At 41.4% G+C, this 24,558-nt stretch overlaps 2 protein-coding genes across 2 annotated transcripts; one reads left to right on the top strand and one right to left on the bottom strand.

Moving 5' to 3' along the window:
- Window positions 1–125: 125 nt before the first annotated feature.
- ttpa (tocopherol (alpha) transfer protein) lies at window positions 126–6,002 on the bottom strand. The gene is made up of 5 exons (XM_060888705.1): window positions 5,756–6,002; window positions 3,189–3,342; window positions 2,816–3,009; window positions 2,529–2,639; window positions 126–1,059 (listed from the first exon to the last, which is right to left on the bottom strand). The coding sequence occupies exons 1-5, from the start codon at window positions 5,951–5,953 to the stop codon at window positions 865–867; spliced, it is 852 nt and encodes a 283-aa protein (XP_060744688.1). The 5' UTR covers window positions 5,954–6,002; the 3' UTR covers window positions 126–864.
- Window positions 6,003–10,544: 4,542 nt separating this feature from the next.
- u2surp (U2 snRNP-associated SURP domain containing) lies at window positions 10,545–23,735 on the top strand. Its single transcript, XM_060887663.1, has 25 exons — window positions 10,545–10,660; window positions 12,463–12,561; window positions 13,010–13,121; window positions 13,291–13,412; window positions 13,500–13,567; window positions 13,645–13,733; window positions 15,268–15,350; window positions 15,833–15,998; window positions 16,758–16,969; window positions 17,531–17,574; window positions 19,168–19,272; window positions 19,434–19,500; window positions 19,589–19,755; window positions 19,878–20,040; window positions 20,227–20,306; window positions 20,385–20,472; window positions 20,568–20,699; window positions 20,898–21,120; window positions 21,411–21,488; window positions 21,578–21,632; window positions 21,733–21,889; window positions 21,967–22,077; window positions 22,447–22,568; window positions 22,650–22,820; window positions 23,304–23,735. Exons 1-25 carry the CDS (start codon window positions 10,616–10,618, stop codon window positions 23,440–23,442), a joined length of 2,898 nt encoding a protein of 965 aa, XP_060743646.1. The 5' UTR covers window positions 10,545–10,615; the 3' UTR covers window positions 23,443–23,735.
- Window positions 23,736–24,558: the final 823 nt, after the last annotated feature.

The raw sequence follows: 24,558 nt of genomic DNA on the forward strand, positions 1-24,558 counted from the left end.
ATATTTACATTTACATTTACAGCATTTAGCAGACACACTTATCCAGGGTGACTTACATTTTATTTCAATGTATACAACTGAGCAGTTGAGGGTTAAGAACCTTGCTGCAGACCTCTTCTTTCAAGACCTGCCTGATCCATCCTGATGCCCTACTTCTGGTTAGAGTCTCATTACTTGATGGTGCATGGACAAACACTTACCCATGGGATTGTTGTAGATAAAAACACTTGAAGACTAGCACACTGTCTTTGAACTACCATTGTGTTGGTCAGCTTTGTGCTCAGGTCTTCATCAGTGAACATTTGAAGACTTTGGCAGAAAAGAATTAGTCTGTAATGAGCTCAGAATTTATTCTGACCTATTAGTTCCTATTTGTTAGCTGTAAACTCTTGTAGAAAGGAAATTATTTACATTGACATTATTTACATATAAATGAGGATGAGGTTCACTTCACAGTCTGGTTCCTCTCAAGTGTTCTTCTTCATATCATCTTAGGGATGTTTTGTTTGTTTGTTTGTTTTTGTCACCGCTGTCTCAGGCTTGCTCAGTAGGATGAATGTTAGAAATAAATAGCATTTTATTATGTTTTACTTCTGTAAAGCTGCTTTGAGACAACATTGTTAATAGCGCTATACAAATAGAGTGAATTGAATTGAAATTTGGTACAAAAATTGAGTATAAATGATATTACTGGACAGTTTTCGTTGTTTAATTAAGGAGGAACCTGTGAAACTGTAAAAAACAAAATATATGTTGCTATAAATGAACTCAGTAAAATAGATGCAGTCATTTAGTAAATTCTCATTTCTGTAATATAGTAAAAGTGAGAAGTTTAGTCAGAACATCAGCAAGACAATGATGTCATCAGCTCTGAGATGAGTTGCCTCCTAACTCCATGCACAGACCCTGTAGGTAGTCCTCAGCCTGCAGGATGTTCTCAGTCCATTCCTCACACAGCTCGTCCACACTTGGCCCTGAGCCGCCCAGATCCAGCGGGAGAATGGACTGAGGGAAGAACTGTGCGAGGCTTGTCGTGTACTGGCTGCTGTGGAAATAAATCTACAGCACAAACATACTTATTATAAACATCTTTTCATTTACAATCACTCAACAGCTAAATATTAATATCATCAACACAGTGGTTTGGTAATTACCAGATTTGGGAGAAAAGTGCTTACAAGTTCTTTTATTAAACAGACAGTTATTAGTTAGTGTAATTGTGAAATTTTCCCAGGACAGACACACAAAACAGTAATAATGAAGCCTGTTCACACCTTCTAACCATGAGGGACAGTGAGACTCACCTGGACACCTTCAAATGTACAATGTCACATAGGTACTGTATGTATCTGATCTATAAATTCTTCTTTCAGTTTTCCAGTTTATGCAGATTTCACTATTAATTACAGTTAAAAATGCTATATAACTAGAACCAGACAGTTGAATAAATAAAACCATGTGAACAGATCTGGTGTTAGGGAGATGCCATCAGGGAGACACATCTAATGCTCTGCATACATTAAAAAAACACCAATCAACAGTAGATTAGCTGAAAGTTGAGTTTAAACCTAAATTCCTGTCCTTGTAATGAAAACCTGAATGAATGACCCTGTCTCAGGGCATTCCAAACAGAAGGATTGGATTAGCTAGAGCTAGCTATTAGCTAGAGATCATTACAACAGGCACTAATTCACTTTGTAACAGTGTTCTGCCTCAGAGCTGTGGGATGAGATCCACCATCTGGAATCGAGGGTTTTCTGTCTGGTCTTGAATTTCTTCTTGCCAGTTTTGAGACATCAAGCCATGTTTACCTTCAACAACGTTGTAATAGTCAGCTATATGAAACATCAGAGACGGATGAACAACTCTCACTCAGGCTCTTTGAGAGCAACATATTTGACATGGCTGTATGATTGTCTGGTAAATTGACTGTAAGTTGCTATGTATGTCCAGCACAATGGTGTCTACATGCAGAGGTGACGTCCTAGATCTAATAGAGATTTGGTGAGACAGGTGGACAAGTGCCAATCCAACAGTTTGCCATTTTCAGTTCTCTCTGAGAGATCTGGACAGTCATTTATTCTTATATATCTCTCCTACACCATGTCTTTAGTCATTCATTCATTCATCTTCTACCGCTTATCCGAACTACCTCGGGTCACGGGGAGCCTGTGCCTATCTCAGGCGTCATCGGGCATCAAGGCAGATACACCCTGGATGGAGTGCCAACCCATCACAGGGCACACACACACACTTTCATTCACTCACGCAATCACACACTACGGACAATTTTCCAGAGATGCCAATCAACCTACCATGCATGTCTTTGGACCGGGGGAGGAAACCGGAGTACCCGGAGGAAACCCCCAAGGCACGGGGAGAACATGCAAACTCCACACACACAAGGTGGAGGCAGGAATCGAACCCCGACCCTGGAGGTGTGAGGCGAACGTGCTAACCACTAAGCCACCGTGCCCCCGTCTTTAGTCATTATTAAAATAATGTCATTATTAAAGAAATTTACTGACCCTCTGTTTAATTTTGTCTGGCAGAAATGGTTTGATCATTGTAAACACGGGACGGAAGAATCGGGGCTCGTTTATGAAGTGGATCCCACGCACTTTTAACGGAAATGAGTCCTGACAAAAGGAGAAAGAAATTTATATGAGACGCCGTAAGAGGTTGTGTACAAGTGAGTGTAAATATATAATTAGGGAAAATTAATATTATAATATAATAATACCTATTTAACACCAATAAATAATGTATTAGCTTGTACATATTCTGGAGAAGTGAAATTTTAATAATATTTTACCGTGAGGATACAGGAAATCTTTTTTGCCAGTGAAGGTGTGATTTGGAAGGCGTGAGAGAAACACCAGCCCTGAAGGTCAAAAATAGCTTTGAGTCCATTTCTCTGAGTCTCACTCTCCTGTACAATCAGTTCAGATGTGATGAGACTGATTCGGAAAACTTCATACGCTGAAAATTCTTTCGTATTCCACCGACCTGAAAACAGACAGATGACAGGAATAAACATGGTTTGTTTTATATTTTTTCACAGGTTTTGTCACAGTTCCTCACAAAACTCTTACACATGTTTATGTTATGCTGATAATGTCATCATCGGCTCTTATAAGAGCTCAATGTTTAATCTGATGAATATTCTGAATATTCTGTATACTGACCAATCCTGTAAATTAACACTCTGCTCCCAGCAGCATCTCTGGATCTGAGAACCGCATGGTAGTTGTTTTTCAGAAGGCCAATGATGCAGGACGGTCGCAGATCAGCACTTATTTCAGGACACTCTTGTCTCCATTTATGATAATTAATCAATAACTGTGGAAAAACATCATAAACGTGTAATATAAAAATCAATACAATAAATGCATAAGCTTCTGTCATGATGGAAGCACCCGTTTCGTCCTCCGATCGCCAACAGAGGGAACTGTCCCCAGAGTATTAACACTTCCGGACTACATTTCCCATAAGCCACATGCCGGGGGCTGATTGCACCGCCACCTGCGGCCAATTACCCAGTGCCTATTTAAGGCAAACTTGAAGTCTTGATTTGTGACGGCTGTCATTCTGAGTGGTTTCTAGTTATTCTGGTTTTTGATCTGTTTCTGTATTTTGGCCCATGACTGTTTTCTGCCTGCCGTGACCTCTTGCTTGTTATTCTGACCACGTCTTTGCCTTACCTTACGCGGTCATGTTTACCGGTATCGAACTCTGCCTGTTGTTGACGAGATTGTCTATTAAAGCTGCAAATGGATCCTCAGTCTTACGACTCATCATCACAGCTTCTGAGGACACAGTCAGGTTTTCACTCAATGTTCTTTATTGTGCCTCAGAGTTAATGCACATTTAGCACTTCACAGATTCCTACATGACCTCAGTGGGGATAAAGACCTCGACCCCCACATCAGAATAGCTCCTGACTGGTTGTTATTCTGGACCGGAGTCTAATTATGCGGAGAGTAAGAACGATCTCAGAGAGATTTCTAACTAAGAATCTTATCTTCAGAGTGATTCAGGGCTCAGAGATACTCTTTACATTAAGAATATTCATGAGTACAAGCCCTAAAATGCAGTCTAAGTACCATAGTGTTTTGAAATTTGCCTGTTAATTCAATTCAATTCAATCAATTTCATTTATTGTATGGATCTTTTAACACTTCACATTGTCTCAAATCAGCTTTACAGAAGAATAGAAACCAAATAAAAATAAATAAATACATTAAAAGTTTAAAATTAATTTACTATATATCTCTAAAATCTAACCCTAATGAGCAAGCATTACTGTTACCGGTTCTTTTACATTCATATGACCAACATTCAGCAGATTGCTTTGTCCAGAGTGACTCACAGAAATGCTCTGAAGTCTTTATCAAGGAATAAATCCTGATACTGGGATCAGTGGAGCAAAGCTGGAGATCAGCGAGAGTGTGGTGCAATGCTGGGTATGATAAGTGCCCCAGTGTCAGAGGGTGCTGGTCCGTTTATGGCTTTGTAACAAAGCATAAGTGCTTAAATTCGATGCAACAGCTACAGGGAGCCAGTTGAAGGAGCACAGCAATGGGGTGGTGTAAGAGAACTTAGTTAGGTTAATGTATTGTCCTCATCTGTGTGACACCGGAGCATGTGATTATTTATAATGTCTTCTCTGCAGCTGTATATAGTCAAGTGGGCTTGTGCAACCAGGAGCTTTTGTGGAACTTATAAATAAATGTTATGGATTTAACACTAATTCCTTATTGCCGATGCCCTCAGACTTTTAATGATGGAGACCCGAGCACAAAACCGACCATGGCAACAGCAAGTGGTTCTATCTACTGCAGTCCCATGTATCTCCAGGCTCCATACAGATCCATCCCCAGCATCAGTGTGCACCACAAAGTGATGAGACTCCAACCAGAAGTAAGGCATAAGGATGGATTAGGTAGATCCAGACAGAAGCAGACAAGTGGACTCTCTTGAATGCAATTGGTACATGTTTTGGAGCCACTGATGGTAGTAGGGATGAAGTGCAGGAGGATGAGATGATCTGGAGCATTGAGGAAGGGATTGGATCCAGTGGGAAGGTGACAGGATACCAGGACAAGATAACTTGTGGAATCTCTTCTGTTGCTAGATTTAAAAAATGTGAACGTAAAGAGCCTGTGTAGTGAAGGTATGGCAGATATGGAAGGGCTTGGCTTCTAATCCCAACACCACCTTTCTGCTACTGCTTAGTTGTATAAATGAGATAAATGTAAGTTGTTCTGGATAAAAAGTGTCTGACAAATAGATTAAAGGGCCTGCTGTAGTGTCAGCATTTCACTAAATCATTGTGTCAGCTAGTTAAGTCTATAAATGAACAAAAACATTCTCAAATAACAAAACATTATTTAAACCAACATTTATTTACACTATTTATCCATCAGCTAAAAACCACAGTGTACTCGAATCTGCCATAACATCGTTAAATATGGAGTGTCAACCTTTTATGAACATTACATCACAGCAGAGCTACAGTGAAATGCCAAGTTCTACACAGAATGACACCTAAAACATACAGAGTGGCTCTTTGTCTTTAAGCTCTGGGTTGAAATATCAATCCTGTGTTGTGAATATTAATCTTTATTGTTTATTGATGAACTGAACCCAAAAATCCACTAAATCTCTTTAAATGTCAGAATTACACAGGAACTTTCTGATTATTTCCTTGTGAGAGTTTCTATATGATAAATAAATGTACAGATATTCTCACCTTCAGTGCCAGTTCCACATCAAAATCTCTTGCTCGAAGAAACCTGATCAGAAAGTTATCAGATAAATTCAGGAGAGGTTTAATGACAGGCTCCTTCTCTGCTCGGTGTCGCAGCTCCAGCAGATAGGGTTTAATCTGCTTTGCATCCAAAGGAAGGTCATTTAATTCTGTAACATTTCCAGGTTCTGAAGCCTTCATGACCGTCAGAGTTTCAGACAGGACACAAACTGTCTGGAACAAAAGTTTAGCTTTAAATACACAAACTGCTGGAGTTTTAGTAAAACATTTACACACACTGCCCTTACCCCTAATACACACACACACACACACACACACCTCATTGCACAACGCTTAACAAAACAGAGAAGTATAGATCCATATCCCGTGTGTGTGTTGTTTATTTGTTAGTTGTGTGTAGAGTGGTGTAAAGGGTCACTCTGGATGGTTGTCTGTAATGCACCAAACCTTCACACATTTCCTACTGGATGTTTTCCAAATGTCTCTCATGTGTCTCCAAATGTCTCTAGTTTTATAAAAGAACATATTTTAAAATCTGTTTTGAGTCTCAGTCTGAACACAAACACACACACACGCGCGCGCACAAATACACACACGCAGGCAGACATACACACACACACACACACACACACACACACACACACGCACGCGCACACACATTCCTGCACTGCAAAGGGTCATTTTGCCCCATGAGACTGATTTCTTAAAGCCACTGATTGAGTCACTGCGCTGTGTTTCAGGATCCACGGCGGGATATTTTTCTGTACCCGCTTCAGCCGGTCTGCATGATGACGTCACCACCGGTAGCCTCGCTCCCTCGTGCGGTTTCGGTTTAAACGCACAGCCTTGTTTTATTTCTCATTACTCTTATTTTCTCATTACATTTCATTCCTGTGTGTGTGTGTGTGTGTGTGTGTGTATGTATGTATGTGTGTACGTGTTTGTGTGTATGTATGTGTGTGTGTACGTGTTTGTGTGTATGTATGTGTGTATGTATGTGTGTACGTGTTTGTGTGTGTGTGTGTGTTCTTCATGTCAGGTAGGTGATTTTATTCAGCAGAAATCCTCCATGTGCAGCTGTCAGGGATTAAACACTGCATTTAAACACCATCGCCATTTTATTTATTAATGATGTCATTAAAAAGGTTTGTGTTTTTTATCCGTTTGATGTTTCAGATCAGAAAAGAATTGTGTTCTGTTTAATTCTGGGTTGTGGTCAGGATTTTAGACCAATTTGTTCTCTCTTTTTTGTCATAACATTAAAGTCTAGATTCTGTTTGTGTAAAATCAGAACATTGTGTGTGATTTCTTGTGTTTTTCGGACGTAAAGGATTATTATGTAATTCTATTAATATGAAATATTTAATTGTGTGTATTTCATGTTTAAATCTGAACAGCAGAATATCAGCAGTGTGTAAATGGTCTCTCAGTCTGATATTTGGGCTTAAAGTCTGATTCTGTACCATAGACTGATGAGAGATGTTAGAGATGTTAGATGTTGGTCTCCATCTCTGCGTGTTCGCAGCGCACCTTGATTTAATGTTTTAACAATTAAGGCACGCGGTGAATGCTAAGAGCGGAGCCTTCTGTTCTCCTCAAAAATGTCAATTAATACAGAAAATTCACACTTTCATAATATATTGTCATTATGTCTGTCTTCTACAACACTAACATTGTAATCTGTCTGAACTTCTGGATTCTGATTGTTCAGAAGGTGCTGATTAGTTTTCTCAACAATATGTACAGAGCATGTGCCACATCAACTGAGAAGAAGTATGGAGATTATTTATTATAATGTGCTGAAGGAGTCTCCAGTGTGAGGTGTGTGTGTGTGTGTGTATGATGTGCTGAAGGAGTCTCCAGTGTGAGGTGTGTGTGTGTATGATGTGCTGAAGGAGTCACCAGTGTGAGGTGTGTGTTTGTGTGTGTGTGTGTGTATGATGTGCTGAAGGAGTCTCCAGTGTGAGGTGTGTGTGTGTGTGTGTATGATGTGCTGAAGGAGTCTCCAGTGTGAAGTGTTTGTTTGTGTGTGTGTGTGTGTGTGTGATTTGGCTCCAGTGTGAGCTCTGTGTCTCAGTCAGAGGTGAAGTTCTCCACATCAGGACAGAGGAGTTTACACTTCTTTTTGTTTCTCAGTAACAAGATGAAATTTTTCTCTTATAACTTGAGAGAGAATAAAGAGAGAGAATAAAGAGAGAGAATAAAGAGGGACTGCTGAGTGTTTAGAGCTGGGAGAACTGAAGGGACAGGAACTTAAACATTAAACGTACCCATATTAAACAGTAACACACACAATGTTTGTTAATTACTTTCCTTATTCTGATTTGTTTAAATCACTTTTACCTGATGATGTAAAGTGAAATGTGTAACATGTATTTTGTTCTTGGCATTAAATAAAACAGACGTTTGCACAATATTTCTCTCTTTAAACTCTGTGAAAATATTTCTAATTATATTCATTTATTTTCTACCGCTTTATCCGAACTACCTCAGGTCACGGGGAGCCTGTGCCTATCTCAGGCGTCATCGGGCATCAAGGCAGGATACACCCTGGACGGAGTGCCAACCCATCACAGGGCACACACACACACACACTCATTCACTACAGACAATTTTCCAGAGATGCCAATCAACCTACCATGCATGTCTTTGGACCGGGGGAGGAAACCGGAGTACCCGGAGGAAACCCCCGAGGCACGGGGAGAACATGCAAACTCCACACACACAAGGTGGAGGTGGGAATCGAACCCCCAACCCTGGAGGTGTGAGGCAAACGTGCTAACCACTAAGCCACCGTGCCCTCATTAATTATATTAATTTATAGTTAAACTTGTGTTAGTTGAACTGCAGATGTAATAGAGTGTCAGTGAGCAGAAGACATTATAAACAGTGTATGTAGATTAAATGCTGACATTACAATAACATTTTTTACAACCGTGCTTTATTATTTGTAGTTCCTTTTTTTTCTTAAATTACTTAATTGAATTAAAACTATATTTTTATTATAATGTGATTTTCTTTGTCAGTTTAAGGCTTCTTTGATGCTGAAATTAAAATATAAAATTGTACAAGTTTGACAATTATGGGGTGGGGAGGGTGAGGTGGGGTTAACAACAGCTTTGTGGTGTTATCCCTGTGCAGTCTAAGTGCCTCGTAATAACAGAAGATAATATAAACTGCAAATTCTACCATAGGAGCAGAGAGTAAAGACACACACACGATCTACACTAGCTAACCTAATTAAAGTGCCACTGCACAGCTTTACAGATGACCAACACTCAACAAACTCCATTCACAACAATCCCTAAATACAATATCTATATACAAGTATATCTAACAGTGGGAGGATCGTGTGCTCTCACCACTACGGCCTGGGATTGATTCCGGGTCAGGGAACCAAACCAACAACTAAAGGGTTCATTCTCAGTGCTGGTCCCAGATCTGGATAAAATAGGAGGTTTTTTAGGAAGGGCATTGAGCATAAAACCTGTGTCAAATCAATAATCAATAATAAATCAACTAAATGAGTATTACAAAAATAAAAAAATTAATACACCCTGTGTCCTAATAGCTAGTGTTTCCCCCTTTGGCTGAAATAACATGTGAGACATTTCTTTAGTCATCTACCAGTTTCTGACATGGACTGGAAGAAAGTTTCCCCAGTCCTCAATACAGAATTCTTTCAGCTCTGTGATGTTTGTGGGGTTTCTTACATCCACAGTCTGTTTCAAATCACCACACAGGATCTCTGTAGGATTCAGATCTGGGCTTTGACTTGGTCACTCCAGAGTTTTTTACTGTTCAGCAAGTCCTTAGTTGATTTACTGGAATGTTTTTGTCATGTTTCAAGGTCCAGTTGCACGTCAGCTTAAATTTTTTGACAGAAGGTCTCACATGTTCCTCAAGCACCTTCTGTAGAATTCATAGTGGATTCTATGATGGTGATCTGACCAGGTCCTGCTGCAGCATAACATCTCCAAACCAAACACTTACACATCCATGTTTCCCAGTTGGTATGAGACGGTATGGTTATTTTGCTGAAATGCTGTATTTGGTTTACACCAAACAGTCCCTCTGTTATGGTCTTCAAATAATTCAGTCTTAGACTCATCTGTCCAAAGCACAAAGTAGGTCCTGTGATGATATTTTAGACGTCTTTAAGCATCTTGCCGTCTGCTCTTGGGGTGAATTTGCCTGGACGTCCTGACATGCCCATGTTGGCAGAACGATTTTCTGGACAGTGGAATGGCTGATTACAAATTCTTTTGAGATCTTTTCATATCCCTTATCAGACTCAGAAACGTCAACAATCTTCTTTCTAAAGTGTCCTGTTGAGTTGTAGGTTGTTCCTTCAGCTGCACTCAATAAAGCTGTCAATCACAGCTCTGTACTCCACCTAATGACCCTCACAGAGCCATCAGACCATCTATCTATATTAATGTACTGTGTGTGTTTGTTTGTGTAAACAATTATATTTTAAATGCACGATTAGTGTAGCGTATTATACTAATTATTATCTGTAAAATCACGACTTTAATACACGACTATATGTCTGGCTGTGTCCCAAATGGCCTGCGTGTACAAGTGCACTTCATCCCCTGATGTAGTGCCCTTCAGGGCCTGTGTGGGTGGTTTAGTCTTCACCCAGTAGGACCTAGTTAACGTTTCCTTTCTTGCCTGGACGCGCTTGTATGAGGTTAAATCCCAAATGCAAGCTCCCTACTTGTGAAAGTGCACTACATACATTGTGATGTCATGTCTTCTCTACCCAATATAGTGCACTACGGCTGCAACAGTCTGTAATTTGGGACGCGGCCCAGCGCTTTGCATTGCTGTGGGAAAATGGCGGACAAAACGCCAGGCGGGACACCGAAGGCCAGCTCAAAGGTACATTTGGAATCATTAAAAATAGTTAAACAATAATTGTGTTACAGTTGGGAATTGTGTTACATGTGTGGGATGTAAACAGATCTCATTATGGTGCATTGTTTCTTTTGAGCTGTAGCTAACACAGCATGCTAACACCACTTAGCCTGTTAGCTAAAGGATAAAAATGGCGTTGTTGTTTGCTAGGTGGCTAAAATACTATCTTCTAAACACACAGCATGTTGGTAATAAAACCCCACATTATAGTTTCTGGTAACATGAAAGTTATAGTATAACAATTAAAAGGGTATTATAAAGATCCGCTTTAACTACAAAGCTGCAGAGGAATTTAGCAGTTAGCATGTTAGCATCTTTCCCCGTACAGACATTCTGCTAAATGTTACTCACTTATTAACATTTATTTACTGAGCTTATGTTACATAAGATGGGTTTAATTGTGTGATTTATGTGCGTGATTTATTGAGATGCTACAATACAAAGTTTGTTATTTTCACATTACACGTGTTAGTGAACGGTGGCGTTTCTGTGCTAATTAGATGTGTAGCTTTGTACAAAATGTCACGTTCATGTAACTTTATATAAAGTAATAAACAGAACCGTGTTTAATGTAAGTGCAGCTCTGAACTGTAGCGTTAATGTTGATGTAGTGATGATCTGTATGTATCAGACTGCAGCAAATCTATTCTGTTTAAAATGTAATTCTCTCTCTCTCTCTCTCTCTCTCTCTCTCTCTCTCTCTCTCTCCCATCCCTTTCTCCTGTCTCTCCCATCCCTTCCCTCTCTCCCGTCCCGTCCTGTCCCTCTCTCTCTCGTCCCGTCCTGTCCCTCTCTCTCTCTCTCTCTCTCTCTCTCTCTCTCTCTCTCTCTCTCCCATCCCTTTCTCCTGTCTCTCCCATCCCTTCCCTCTCTCCCGTCCCGTCCTGTCCCTCTCTCTCTCGTCCCGTCCTGTCCCTCTCTCTCTCTCTCTCTCTCTCTCTCTCTCTCTCTCTCTCTCTCTCTCTCTCTCCCATCCCTTTCTCCTGTCTCTCCCATCCCTTCCCTCTCTCCCGTCCCGTCCTGTCCCTCTCTCTCTCTCTCGTCCCGTCCTGTCCCTCTCTCTCTCTCTCTCTCTCTCTCTCTCTCTCTCTCTCTCTCTCCCATCCCTTTCTCCTGTCTCTCCCATCCCTTCCCTCTCTCCTGTCCCGTCCTGTCCCTCTCTCTCTCTCTCTCTCTCTCTCTCTCTCTCTCTCTCTCTCTCTCCCCCCATCCCTCTCTCTCTCTCCCCCCCATCCCTCTCTCTCTCTCCCCCATCCCTCTCTCTCTCTCCCCCATCCCTCTCTCTCTCTCCCCCATCCCTCTCTCTCTCTCTCCCCATCCCTCTCTCTCTCTCTCTCCCCCATCCCTCTCTCTCTCTCCCCCATCCCTCCCTGCCGTCCGGTCCCTCTCTCCCATCCCTCTCTCCTGTCTCTCCCATCCTGTCCCTCACTCCCATCCCTTACCTCTCTCCCGTCCCGTCCTGTCCCTCTCTCTCTCTCTCCCATCCCTCTCTCTCTCTCCCATCCCTCTCTCTCTCTCCCATCCCTCCCTGCCGTCCTGTCCCTCACTCCCATCCCTTCCCTCTCTCCCGTCCCGTCCTGTCCCCCTCTCTCTCTCTCCCATCCCTCTCTCTCCCATCCCTCCCTGCCGTCCGGTCCCTCTCTCCCATCCCTCTCTCCTGTCTCTCCCATCCTGTCCCTCTCTCCCATCCCTTTCCTCTCTCCCATCCCTTCCTGTTCTGTCCCTCAATCTCATCTTTGTTACACTGTCTTGTTTTTGTCTCACAGGCTTTGTTAGAAAGTAAACTGAAGGCCTTCAGCATTGGGAAAATGGCTGTGGCTAAAAGAACTCTGAGTAAAAAGGAACAGGACGAGCTGAAGAAGAAGGTGTGTGTGTGTGTGTGTGTGTGTGTGTGTGTGTGTTTGTTTGTCTGGAAGTCTGTGCTCCTCTTTACACCTGTCTCAGGTGTAAATAAGCAAAGAGGATGTCTCAAGATTACATCACTTTCCACATGACTTTTAAGACACGTCATCATGTTACATGTTGTGTCCCTAAAACACTTTTCTGAATCTGGTCTAAAGTGTTTGTGCATTTACTTTAATCAGAATTATATTTATTAATTCTGTGTTTTTAATGTGTATACAGACACGTGCACACACACAAGCTTTGTTATCTGTGTGTGTGTGAGTTAGTGAAGTGTACATGCAGTGTGGTGTATTATTAACTCTAATTTTATGATATTTAGATTTTGTTTGCATGGAATAATTATAATTTAAATTAATTTTTAGTTTTTTTTTATTTTTAAATGAAGTGCTGTGTGTTTCTGCTGAACAGGAGGATGAGAAAGCAGCTGCAGAAATCTATGAGGAGTTTCTTGCTGCCTTTGAGGGGGGTGAAGGCAGAGTGAAGACGTTTGTCCGAGGAGGAATCACCAATGCTTCTAAAGGTGATTAAAAACACCACCACATTGTAAAATGTACTCTACAGAGGCTCTCAACATTAACACAGCTCTCATCATACTGTGTGTGTCTGGACGCTTAGACACAAGGTAAAAGTGCATTAATTGTGTGTGTGTAAGTGACAGAGCACGTTGTGTAATGAGTGTTTTGTTACAGAGGATGCTGCAGCTGATGACAAGAGAGGAAAACTTTATAAACCCAAATCCAAAATTCTGGAAGCTAAAACGTTCTTGCCGCTGGAAACTCCTCCACAGTTTCTTGCTTATGACAAACGCAATGTGAGCACAGTTTCAGCTTTTTCTGCTTTTCACTTCATCTCATTCAAATTGGAAAAATGTTAATAATGTTGCTGAAATTTTCTCAAGGCATTAAAGAAAGCAGAAAAAGAGAAGAAAAAGAGCAACCTGGAGCTTTTCAAGGAAGAGCTGAAACAGTAAGTGTGTGTGTTTTACCTTCTCTGTCTGTGTGTATGACACTAAATGTACTTTTGCTAAACGTGTGTGTGTTTAGGATCCAGGAGGAGCGAGATGAACGACACAGGATGAAGGGGCGAGTCAGTCGATTTGAGCCACTTCCCAACGTAGAAGGAAGACGATCCTGTAAGTTGTGTAGGTTTGCACGTGTGTAGGTGTGCGTGGGGGTGTGTACACGTACATGTATGTGTTGTGGGTGTGTACGTGTGTGTGGGAGGGTGTGTACACGTGTACATGTATGTGTGTGGATGTGTACGTGTGTGGGTGTGTTTGTATGTGTGTGTATTAGGGGTGTGCCCTATCATACCTTCCGTGATAACACCATGATCATTTTTTACACTTTTTATAAAAAAGTGTCATCTCGCAATGTCAGTGATATAGTGAAGGTACGTGAGGAGTAAAAGTAAACAAATGACCCCACCGAGCATCGCTGGTGCGCTCGCTAGTTACGCTCCATATGACAGGAAGAGTAAATGGTGGATGGAAATTACTGATGCGGTTACATATTGTTTGGCCAAGAACATGTTGTCAATCCAAACGGTGGAAAAGGGCGGATTTAAACAACTGGTTCAAAAGCTCAACCCAAGGCACAACATCCCAGGTAGAAAATATTTTTCCAAAGACATTCCTGCCTGCGATGTATGAAGTACGCCGCGACAAATTAGCCACTACGCTATCGCTATTTTGTGCCTCAACCACGGATGCAGCAACAGAAAAGACGGTCGTGTTAGAGAGAGAAAATCAGCTGAATTACAGCTACTCAAACTGTCCACCAGCAGGCAGCGAGACTGATCCCCTCATGAGGTGAACCTGCCCCCAGCACTGCCTCCGAGAGGCTATTCAGCACTGGGGGACTATAGTAACTTGTCAATGATCAGCTCTTAAGCCAACGTCAGTGAATATGCTGGTGTTCTTCTCTAAAGCTCTGACTGTCATGTGTCTGCCACATGGAAGGCTAGTAAACTCTTAGTGTTTATCTGTGCACTTCCAGCACTGACATTCTTACCTGACTTCCATTTTATGTTTGCACACAGAATTGGAGGCAATGCAACGGTTTCAGCGCTGAAATTCTACCTCATTTAATTTAACTGTTAAATTTTGATAGCATTTTATTTTTATAGGCAGTTTTATATTTTAAGGGTTTGTTGCATTGTTACTGTTTGTTTACATTTGTACTTAAAATTTTAGGTCAGTTTTATTAGATGCCAATATTGTGCAGGCTCCTGATATGTTAAAGGTTAAATGACTTGTTACTGTTAACTAAAGTGTGAAGGAGTTATGATGTATAGGGAAACATACCGACTCGTACCATGGATACGTTTGTACTGTTTACATTAGACTCGTGCTGTGTGACTGTCACTACTATTGCACTATACTGCTGCTGCTGCTGCCGCCACTTTGACAATAGATGTACACTTCAGATTAGGTGTTTGTCATCAATCATGGCTCATTGGATGGGAAATGCACTTCATTTTGTTTGCACCACTAAATGCTCCTGCTTGCCAGCTGGAATTGCCAAGAAAATGTTGCCATATTTTTTTCTATACTGTCATAAATTTCATTATTGCAAATATTCTTGAAATATCATGATGTAATTTTGAGGCTGTATCACAAACCCATAGTGTGTATCAACATGTGTAATGTGTTTGTGCCTAAACAGTTTTAGATGAATCTGCTCCAGGCTCACATGATGTTGGAGATCCTACAACCACAAACCTGTATCTAGGCAACATAAATCCTCAGGTGAGTTACAGTCACTAATATTCTTACAGAACTTTGTCACTTTACATTTATGGCCTTTTGGCACACACCTTTATTTAAAGCCCTAGCACTGCCGTCGTTGGGCCCTTCTGCAGAACCCGTAACCCTGTCTGCTCCAGAGGGTGCTGTATCACATCATAATAAGCTGGAAAACTATGGCTGTGCTTTAATGTATATACAACAAATAAAGCTTTCTTCTTTTACTGGACACAGTGTTGTAGTGACCAAACGACAAACACATGATTATTGTAATAAACTGTGTGAAAGCTGCTGTAATGGAGATTATTCAGATTCTACCACCAGATAGCACTCTGCCCATTGCACCAGACCGAATGACTGACACACGTTCTTACATTTCACTAAATGTTGGGAAAATTGTGTGTAAATGATAAGCTGTTGAGCTTGGTCATGCCAATCATACTGTTTTTGGTTGTTCATTAGTGTGTTATGTTGGTATGCTGTAGATGAATGAGGAGATGTTGTGTCAGGAGTTTGGACGTTATGGCCCCTTGGCAAGTGTGAAGATCATGTGGCCCAGGACTGATGAGGAGAGAGCCCGAGAGAGGAACTGTGGGTTTGTTGCCTTCATGACGAGGAGAGATGCAGAACGGGCACTTAAACACTTAAACGGTACACATGTTTATACAGCAGTTTGTCACTCCACTTCCCATCTCACGTCTTCTCTCTCACCTCAGCGCATCACATCACACATAGCTTTGCTGTTTGTCGTGCTGCTCCTCATGTCATCAGATTTACACCAGATCTGTTCTGTGGTGTTTGACTGATGATCTGAAATGAAGAATTGTTTTTTTAAAAAGAAACTAAATGAGGCCTTCCTTAAAAATATTTTGGTTTGCATTAACAGTAAAAAAAAAAAAAAGGGTCGGTAGGTAGGTCTGTATTTTTTTTTTCAAGTTTCAATGTAAAAAAAGTACAATTTTGGTGGTGGTGATTACGTAGGTATGATTTTAAACAAATTAGCATATCGTGACATCACTGACTGAGTCTTAAACCCGTGCCTACGGGAGCATCATTGCTAACCTCATTTTGATGCTGGACAGTTTTTCCAGAACTTCGTGCCAAGTGGTGTCGAGCTGTTTTACTGAATTTTTTTAGATGTATTATGGTGCCCGAACCCGTTTATTATTTTATTGCTTTTGTATTAGTTGTTTGAAGAGTAAAAAAAAAAAATTGGTCGGTCTTAACGCAAATTTACGACCGGCAGGATGGCCTGACTGTTAGCTTGTGTACTGACATGCTGTTGTGTTCTTCATGCCTGAGTCTTCTCCGTTACAGCACACTGTGGGTTTTCTTATTGTCTTTACAAACTAAACTGCTCTTCAGCTCTCCTGCAGTGTTGAACATATACTTATGATTTTGCTCTTCCAGGAAAAATGATAATGAACTTTGAAATGAAGCTGGGATGGGGCAAAGGTGTGCCAATTCCCCCCCACCCCATCTACATCCCTCCCTCAATGATGGAGCACACGCTCCCTCCTCCACCCTCTGGTCTGCCCTTCAACGCTCAACCCAAAGAGAGGTTGAAGAACCCCAATGCCCCCATGCCACCTCCTCCCAAGAACAAAGATGAGTTTGAGAAGGTAACTCACTGATGCCACACAACCATAAAGCTGTTATTAGCTCTGTCACAGTTAGTTATGACAAAAAGGGTTTATAATAAATACTGTGGTGAATTCCTCACAGTGTCCTCACTAAAGTCTGATCTCTGTGATTTATCTTAATTAATACTAAGCACCTAAATATGATCAGAAATCCAATAAAAGCATGTTGTCTAATCACAATGTGTGGTGGGATTGATGAGTGTACTGTGAGGAATAAAACCCTGTGTAAGTGTAAAGTAGAATAAACACTATTCAGTGACGCAGGTAAGTCATTTAGAATAAAACTTCTCTTCTTGTTATCTGTAGGTTTGATGTTATACAGAGCACCATGTTGTTTGTTTTGTTGTTAGAGATGTAACTGAGATGCTTGTAGACAGTGTGGTGTAAAAGTGTCAGTAGCTCAGTTATAAAGTTTTAAAACTGACCAGCATAGACGTTTTGTTGTTGTAGGTTAATGTTGCATATAGTTTTATGCTTGTTTCCTTTTAACAATACTCACGTCTATTCTATGTTTATTATCTGATGTGACTTCATATCCAGACTCTGTCGCAAGCCATAGTCAAAGTGGTTATCCCAACAGAAAGGTACATGTTTCTCTTCTTCTCCAAATTCTTATCACATGTAGACAAAATCTCTGTAGTGTCTAAACCATTGGACATGAGGGCACTACACAGGCAGTTCATCTGAGCAACAGTTGAGGCTGTGCCTGAACACCCACACACACACACACACACACACATACACACGCACACACGCACGCACACACGCACGCATGCACACACACACATACACGCGCACACAGACACATGCGTGCGCACACGCGCACACACGCATGCACGCATACACACACGCGCATACATACACACATGCGCGTACATACACACATGCACATACAAACATACGCATACATACACGCACGCATACACACACGCACGCATACACACACACACATACATACACAAATGCACATACACACACACGCATACACACATACACACAAGCACACACACGCATACCTACACACATGCACATACACACACGCATACATATGCACATACACATGCACGCACGCACGCACACATACACACACATACACACATGCATACACACGCATACGCACACACATGAACACACACATGCACACGCACATACACACGCGCGCACATACACGTACATGCACACACACGCGTGTACTTGTTAGTTTAGATCATCACCAGTTCTAAAGTGTATTAAACCTGTGTGTAGTCTTGTCTGTGTGTAATAAACCTACGCTTGCTGTAAGTCTATAAATGATGAGACTCAGAGTTAAAGAATGTTCTCATGATGGTGCTGGTGTTATAATGGGACCTACAATGATGTTATGAGGTTTACATACACATGGGTGTTAAATACTGACTAGTGTTTAAACACATCTCTTTATTGCACTAGTGATAGCACACATTGTAGAGAAAAGCACACTGAGGCACCCTCAGTAAGAGCACAGCTCAGTATGACTGTAAACACACACACACACACACACGCCTCTGGCTGATGCTCACCTGAACCGCCACAGTAGTGTGGGTCAAAAGCGCAGCACCCAATCCCCTGTAGTGTCAGTGACCTTTGACCTTGGCCTTGGTGAGCAGCACCAGTTGAACTGCAGCAGCGAGGGACCAGGAAAACGTCACAGGACTGAGGATTGGGGAAAGTATACAGAATGACATCGGTATGATCGGCTCCAATGCTTTGTGACTGTGATTTTTCTACATTCTGACCCAAAGCAATAAATCATCTTTACATGATGTAGCAGATTTACTGTCCTGTCCCTTCCGCCTGGTAACTAAAGCTTTAGTATAAACAGGTGACATTAAAGGCAATGTGCAGTGAGGGAGCAGTGCTGTTAGCATATTGCCATTGTCCTCATACTCAGAGTGTGTGTGTTGTTACACTGCCAGTCAGTTTTAAACCTTACACACTGCACTGTTCACTATTCACTCACAACTCAATGTACACTTCTCTGTGTGTGTGTGAGAGAGCGAGAGATTCTCAGATAATGATGTAATGTGTGTAAAAGGCAGAGAACGATAGAGAGAATGCAGTAGGGTAGGAGTGTGTGGCTGTGTGTTCAGTATGTCTGTGTGTGTGTGTGTGTTTTGGTGATGGCTCTGAATCCATGCCTAACTCTGTTGCTTTTGTAGGAATTTGCTCTGTCTAATCCACCGGATGATCGAGTTTGTGGTGCGTGAAGGTCCTATGTTTGAAGCCATGATCATGAACAGAGAGATTAACAATCCCTTGTACAGGTGAGATGTTTAGTCTGTGTCCTGTTCAAGACTTTCTATACGTCTGGATTGTACAGTTTACCATGAAGACAATTAAGTGAATCAAAATAAGACAATCTTTCATGAATTGTTTATAAATAATAAAGACTGAAATAAAATTGTGTGTGTGTGTGTGTGTGTAGGTTTTTATTTGAGAATCAGAGCCCAGCTCACGTGTATTATCGTTGGAAGTTATACTCCATCCTGCAGGCAAGTTTCAGCGCACACACACACACACACACCGTCATGTTAATGAGTGTGAGCTGAGACTGAACTCGGTCTGAAATGTAACACACAGGGAGATTCTCCAACTAAATGGAGGACTGAGGATTTCAGGTTATTTAAGAACGGCTCGTTGTGGCGACCGCCTCCTCTGAACCCATACCTTCACGGTACACCTCAGGAGGAGGAGAACGATGAAGATGAGGAGGAAGAAGGAATTAAGAAAGGATCACTGAAAGACGAGTATGTCAGCTAGTACACATGATGGCTGAAAACAACAAAATGAAGGATCCTTCTGTTTATAATTTAACACGCAGGCAGATCAAACGTGTTAAAGCTGATTTACACCGTGTGTGTGTTTACAGTGAAAGAGATAAATTAGAGGAGATTCTGCGAGGTCTGTCCCCCAGGAGGAGTGATGTAGCTGAGGCCATGCTGTTCTGTCTCACTCATGCTGATGCTGCAGAGGAGATTGTTGAGTGCATCACAGAGTCTCTGTCCATTCTGAAAACACCACTACCTAAAAAGGTCTGAACACAAACATGGTGTTGATTATTGTGTCTTACTGCTTTTGTACTTTAAATTAAAAAGTTTACTCTGCTCTTCTGTATGAAACATAACAAAGGGGTTTTAAAGAAAGAAACAAGACCAGAGGAAGTGAAGATATTTGTTGATGCTCCTGTTTTAATGACTAACCCTTTATTTTCTTCACAGATTGCGAGGTTGTATTTGGTGTCTGATGTGTTGTATAACTCCTCTGCTAAAGTCTCTAATGCCTCCTATTATCGGAAATTGTAAGTTCAAGTTGCTATTTTTAGATCTCAATTTGTAAGCAGTATGATGTCATAATCTGCCTCTCCTTTTTTTACTAGCTTTGAGATTAAACTGTGTCAGATATTCTCTCATCTCAACACCACCTTTAAGACGATACAGGGCCACTTACAGTCGGAACATTTTAAGGTACACACTCATGTTATATTTGTGTGTGTGTGACCTGTCAGAATCTCACACTGAAATAGAAATTGTTTAAATGATGTTTGTCTTGATCTCCTCAGCAAAGAGTGATGTCTTGTTTCCGAGCGTGGGAGGACTGGGCCTTGTATCCTGATCCGTTTCTCATCAAACTGCAGAACATTTTCCTGGGACTTGTCAGTCTCGACCCGGAAAAGGAGGCAGAAGTGTCAGAGGTGAGCATTTAACACCATAGAGACCTTTCACTTCTGTTCACAATGAGCCATCGTCCACTTTCCACTGTTCATCTTCACTGGACTGAAGTGTGATTAAATCTTTAGTAGGTCTTGATGAATGAAGAATCTGCTAGCTATATAAAAATAGTGTATCACATTCAGTCTGTGTGTGTGTGTGTGTGTGTGTGTGTGTGTCAGCCCCATCCCCAGCCCCAGCTCCAGCCACAGCTCCAGCCCCAGCCCACTGAACAGGCTGAGGATTTGGATGGTGCTCCCATTGTGGAAGAGGAGTTAGATGGAGCTCCTTTAGAGGATGTTGATGGCACACCAATCGATGGAGCTCCACTAGATGGTGCTGTGCTGGACGACCTGGATGGTGTTCCGATAAAAGGATCTGAGGAAGAACTGGACGGCCTTCCTTGTGAGTCAGTTACACCTACACACACACATTACACACATACAGGGTGAGAATGTCGGCTCATTTCTACTGAAATCACAAAGTAACTCCACCCATTACACCATGTCAGGAATGTTTGCTAATCATTTTATTCAGGTGTTTAAAAAGGCGGGCTTTAAACCCTGATAAACAGGCTGAAGTTAATAACATACAGGAGAAGAGGAACGTTTTAGTCTCAGCATTTTCAACACAAGAGGAATGTTGTAGATAAACTGAGATGGACTGTGATTCTGATCTGAACTGTACTTGTGCAGTGGACGGGCCAAAACCTGGGTTTAAAATGGCTCCATCTAAGTGGGAGGAAGTGGACGGAACTGCTCTGGAGGCTCAGGGTATGTATGAAGATTTTTCTGGAGGTCTTCCTCAGTTCCCTTGTGTTTCTGTGTGTCTTAATGATATTGTACTGATGTTTAATTTACAGCTGTAACTACGTCAAAGTGGGAAGTCTTTGAGGAGGCTGAGAAAAGTGGTGATAGGTAAAAAAAAAAAATCTAGTCATATTTTATTTTTATTTATTTTAGGATGTTATGACTTGTTGCTTGTGAGTGTAAGTAACAAAAGCAGTTTACATAACAGGAAAACACATGAGACAGATCTGAAGGACACGGTGAAGAGTTCCTCATCAGAACCACAGTTTCACACCCAGCCAGCAAGAGAGGAACATCAGGACTCTAAATCAGCCAAACTGTCAGAGATGAGTGAGGAGAAACGTGCTAAACTGCGGGAGATTGAGGTGAATTTACTCGTCACACCCTGCTCTGTGTCCAGCCTGGAGGTCTGTTAGATGGTTAATAACACTTCTTTTTATAGCTCAAGGTGATGAAGTTTCAGGATGAGCTGGAGTCCGGAAAACGATCCAAAAAATCTGGCCAGAGCATTCAGGAGCAGGTGGAGCTGTACAGGGATAAACTTCTGCAGAGGGTCAGTCCCATTGCTTATACACGTGCAGGGGTATGTGGGTGGGGTGAGGTGGGGTGGGGTCACACATGGGGTACTTTGTGTGAATTTGCCATTACTGACACTTTTAGCTATACACTGATTAATTTTATACTGTAGCTTAATTTCTATACAGAGCATGTCACCACACACACACACACACACACACTGTGTAATATAAACATTTATGTGTCCTGGCTGAGCTGCTGTAAATCACGTGTTCTGTGGAATTCATTCAGGTTGTGTGAGTCAATCATTCTCTGAATCTTTATTGACCAATCAGCACTTGGCATTGTAAGCTCCGCCCACAGTCAGTCAACATCTGCAACAAAATTTTCTGTTTATAACTTTTAGGAAAAGGAAAAAGAAGTGGAGAAAGATAAAGAGAAGGAAAAAGAGAAAAAGGACAAAGAGAAATCTGACATAACACATAAAGAGAAGGAAAAAGACGACTCGTCATCCAACAGAAAAGAGAAGTAAGTCACACACACCAGTGTTGAGCTGAATCAGTGTTTAATGCTGAAAAGTGATTAAATCCCTGTGTTGTGATTGGTTAGGAAGCGCAGACACAGTCTGTCTCCCAGTCCAAGTCGCAGCAGCAGCAGCACCCGGCGTGTCCGATCTCCATCACCACGCTCAGAGCGGTCTGATCGCTCTCACACCAAGGACAGCTCACGCTCCACCTACAGAGATTCACCCAGAGACAGCAGCCGAAAATCCTCCAAACGGTCAGCTTCATCTCCACCTGTCTGTATCTGTTTGTTTCTCTCTGCAGCTACCTCTCTGCCTCCACCCTTCTCTTTCTCTACTCCTTCATCTTCACTTTCTGTCCATTTACTTATTGCTTTTTATTGTTATTCTCATTTTTACATCTATCTGCCCCTTTCTTTTTCTCTCCCTTTGCTCTACCTGTACTTTCTCTCTCTCAGTGGGCTGGGTGTTCAGGACACATCGACACTTAGTTACATGACATCACTCTTTTTTAGAAACTTCATACACTTTGAGAAAAACATCAGCTTTTATAGACAGATGACCTACACAAGTGCAGCAGACTGAACATACAGCATCCACTAACAATGTACAACAGTATGTTAAATGTAATGGTGCTTTCTCTAGCCGATTATCAGCATCAATCATTATCAGATTATCAGTGTGTGTAATTCTGACAAATATGTTCAAGTAATCTTGTCTTGTGTGTGTGCTTTTTACAGATCACCCTCTCCCTCTGCCACCCCCAAGCGCTCCCGCAGGTCCAGATCACGAACACCCAAAAAGTCTTCTAAGAAATCTCGGTCCCGTTCCCGCTCACCACACCGGTCACACAAAAAATCCAAAAAAAGCAAACACTGAGAAACATCTTCATCTCTTCTGTGCCTCAGTTTCATCTCATCAGTGTGTGTAGGAAGCGTCCAAGTTTCTCTTATTCCTCCATGAGGTTCAATTCCACCTGCACGCCTGCGGTTCCATGTGATAAGGGTTCATCCCTGAGGTTTTTACCAGCCAGTTCTACTCACTTGCTCTCAGAACAATGTTGTATTTTTGCTCGTGGTTTTTAGGTCCCTGCAAAAATGACGTAAATTAAATAGTGTATGTTTCAGTTGTATAGATGTTTTGATTTTCAATAAAGACACAGCGTATGTGAACTTTTTCTGAGACTTATGTTTTTGTTTTAATGAAATGTTTGGAGAGGTTTTTTTTCTCTCATATCTGATCACACAGCTGCAGTGTTAGTTACAGTGGACACTAAACCCTAACACTAAAATGGGTTCCTTTATAGTCAGGATGTTTGAAAGGTTAACAACCCTGTTGTGATTTATTTACATTGAATGAAACATTTTGCCCAACATTTAATGTGTCCTAGTGAGCCACGGTTCGGTGCATGATGCTGCACTGGTGGCTATAAGCACATATGACCTGTTAGAAAAGTTACTGCGTAGCTCCAGTGCACACTTAATCATGTGACCTTCTCACACTGAACACACTGCAGCTGAAGTAAAGACTGTCTTTAGGCTCTGGGGCTTTTTAATCATTAATAGTGTGATTTTTATAGTGAAAACTCCTCTGAATAGTTTTTAAGATTGTTTTTTGTGTAACTGCAAAAAACAAACAGATGATTAATGTTTTAATGAGAGATTGTTTTATAAAAGCAACATTTCCCCCAGTTTTGAGCCGATATATTTTTTTTGTTTAATAAAACTGAAAAGTTTAAGCTGCTTTTTATTTTCTCCCATTTGACTTGCAGAAACCCGACAGATGAACTTTTGTTTTAAGATTTTGTTAACCCAAAGTGTTAAGTGTTTAATATGTGAACTCTAGGCTGATGTGGAGTTACATGTGTTGATGTTTGTGTGAAGGACCAAAGTTATAGCTGATTAGTTTGTAGGGTTTAATATCATCCTGTTTGTGTCATGGGGTCAAAGGGCTCTTATGTACTGATGTTAGTATTATAATCACTACATGTTCGTA

This window comes from Tachysurus vachellii, chromosome 15, assembly GCF_030014155.1.
Source record: "Tachysurus vachellii isolate PV-2020 chromosome 15, HZAU_Pvac_v1, whole genome shotgun sequence".
NCBI lineage: Eukaryota > Metazoa > Chordata > Actinopteri > Siluriformes > Bagridae > Tachysurus > Tachysurus vachellii.

What these genes read in the sequence shown, in the direction of transcription:
- u2surp (XM_060887663.1), top strand. Translation starts at nt 10,616, where the DNA reads ATGGCGGACAAAACGCCAGGCGGGACACCGAAGGCCAGCTCAAAG. An exon ending in TACAGTCGGAACATTTTAAG is followed by an intron (nt 20,473 to 20,567) that starts GTACACACTCAT and finishes TGATCTCCTCAG; the next exon opens with CAAAGAGTGATGTCTTGTTT. An exon ending in AGGAGGCAGAAGTGTCAGAG is followed by an intron (nt 20,700 to 20,897) that starts GTGAGCATTTAA and finishes TGTGTGTGTCAG; the next exon opens with CCCCATCCCCAGCCCCAGCT.
- ttpa (XM_060888705.1), bottom strand. Translation starts at nt 5,953, where the DNA reads ATGAAGGCTTCAGAACCTGGAAATGTTACAGAATTAAATGACCTTCCT. An exon ending in AGTGTTAATTTACAGGATTG is followed by an intron (nt 3,010 to 3,188) that starts GTCAGTATACAG and finishes GTCTGTTTTCAG; the next exon opens with GTCGGTGGAATACGAAAGAA. An exon ending in AGATTTCCTGTATCCTCACG is followed by an intron (nt 2,640 to 2,815) that starts GTAAAATATTAT and finishes TCCTTTTGTCAG; the next exon opens with GACTCATTTCCGTTAAAAGT.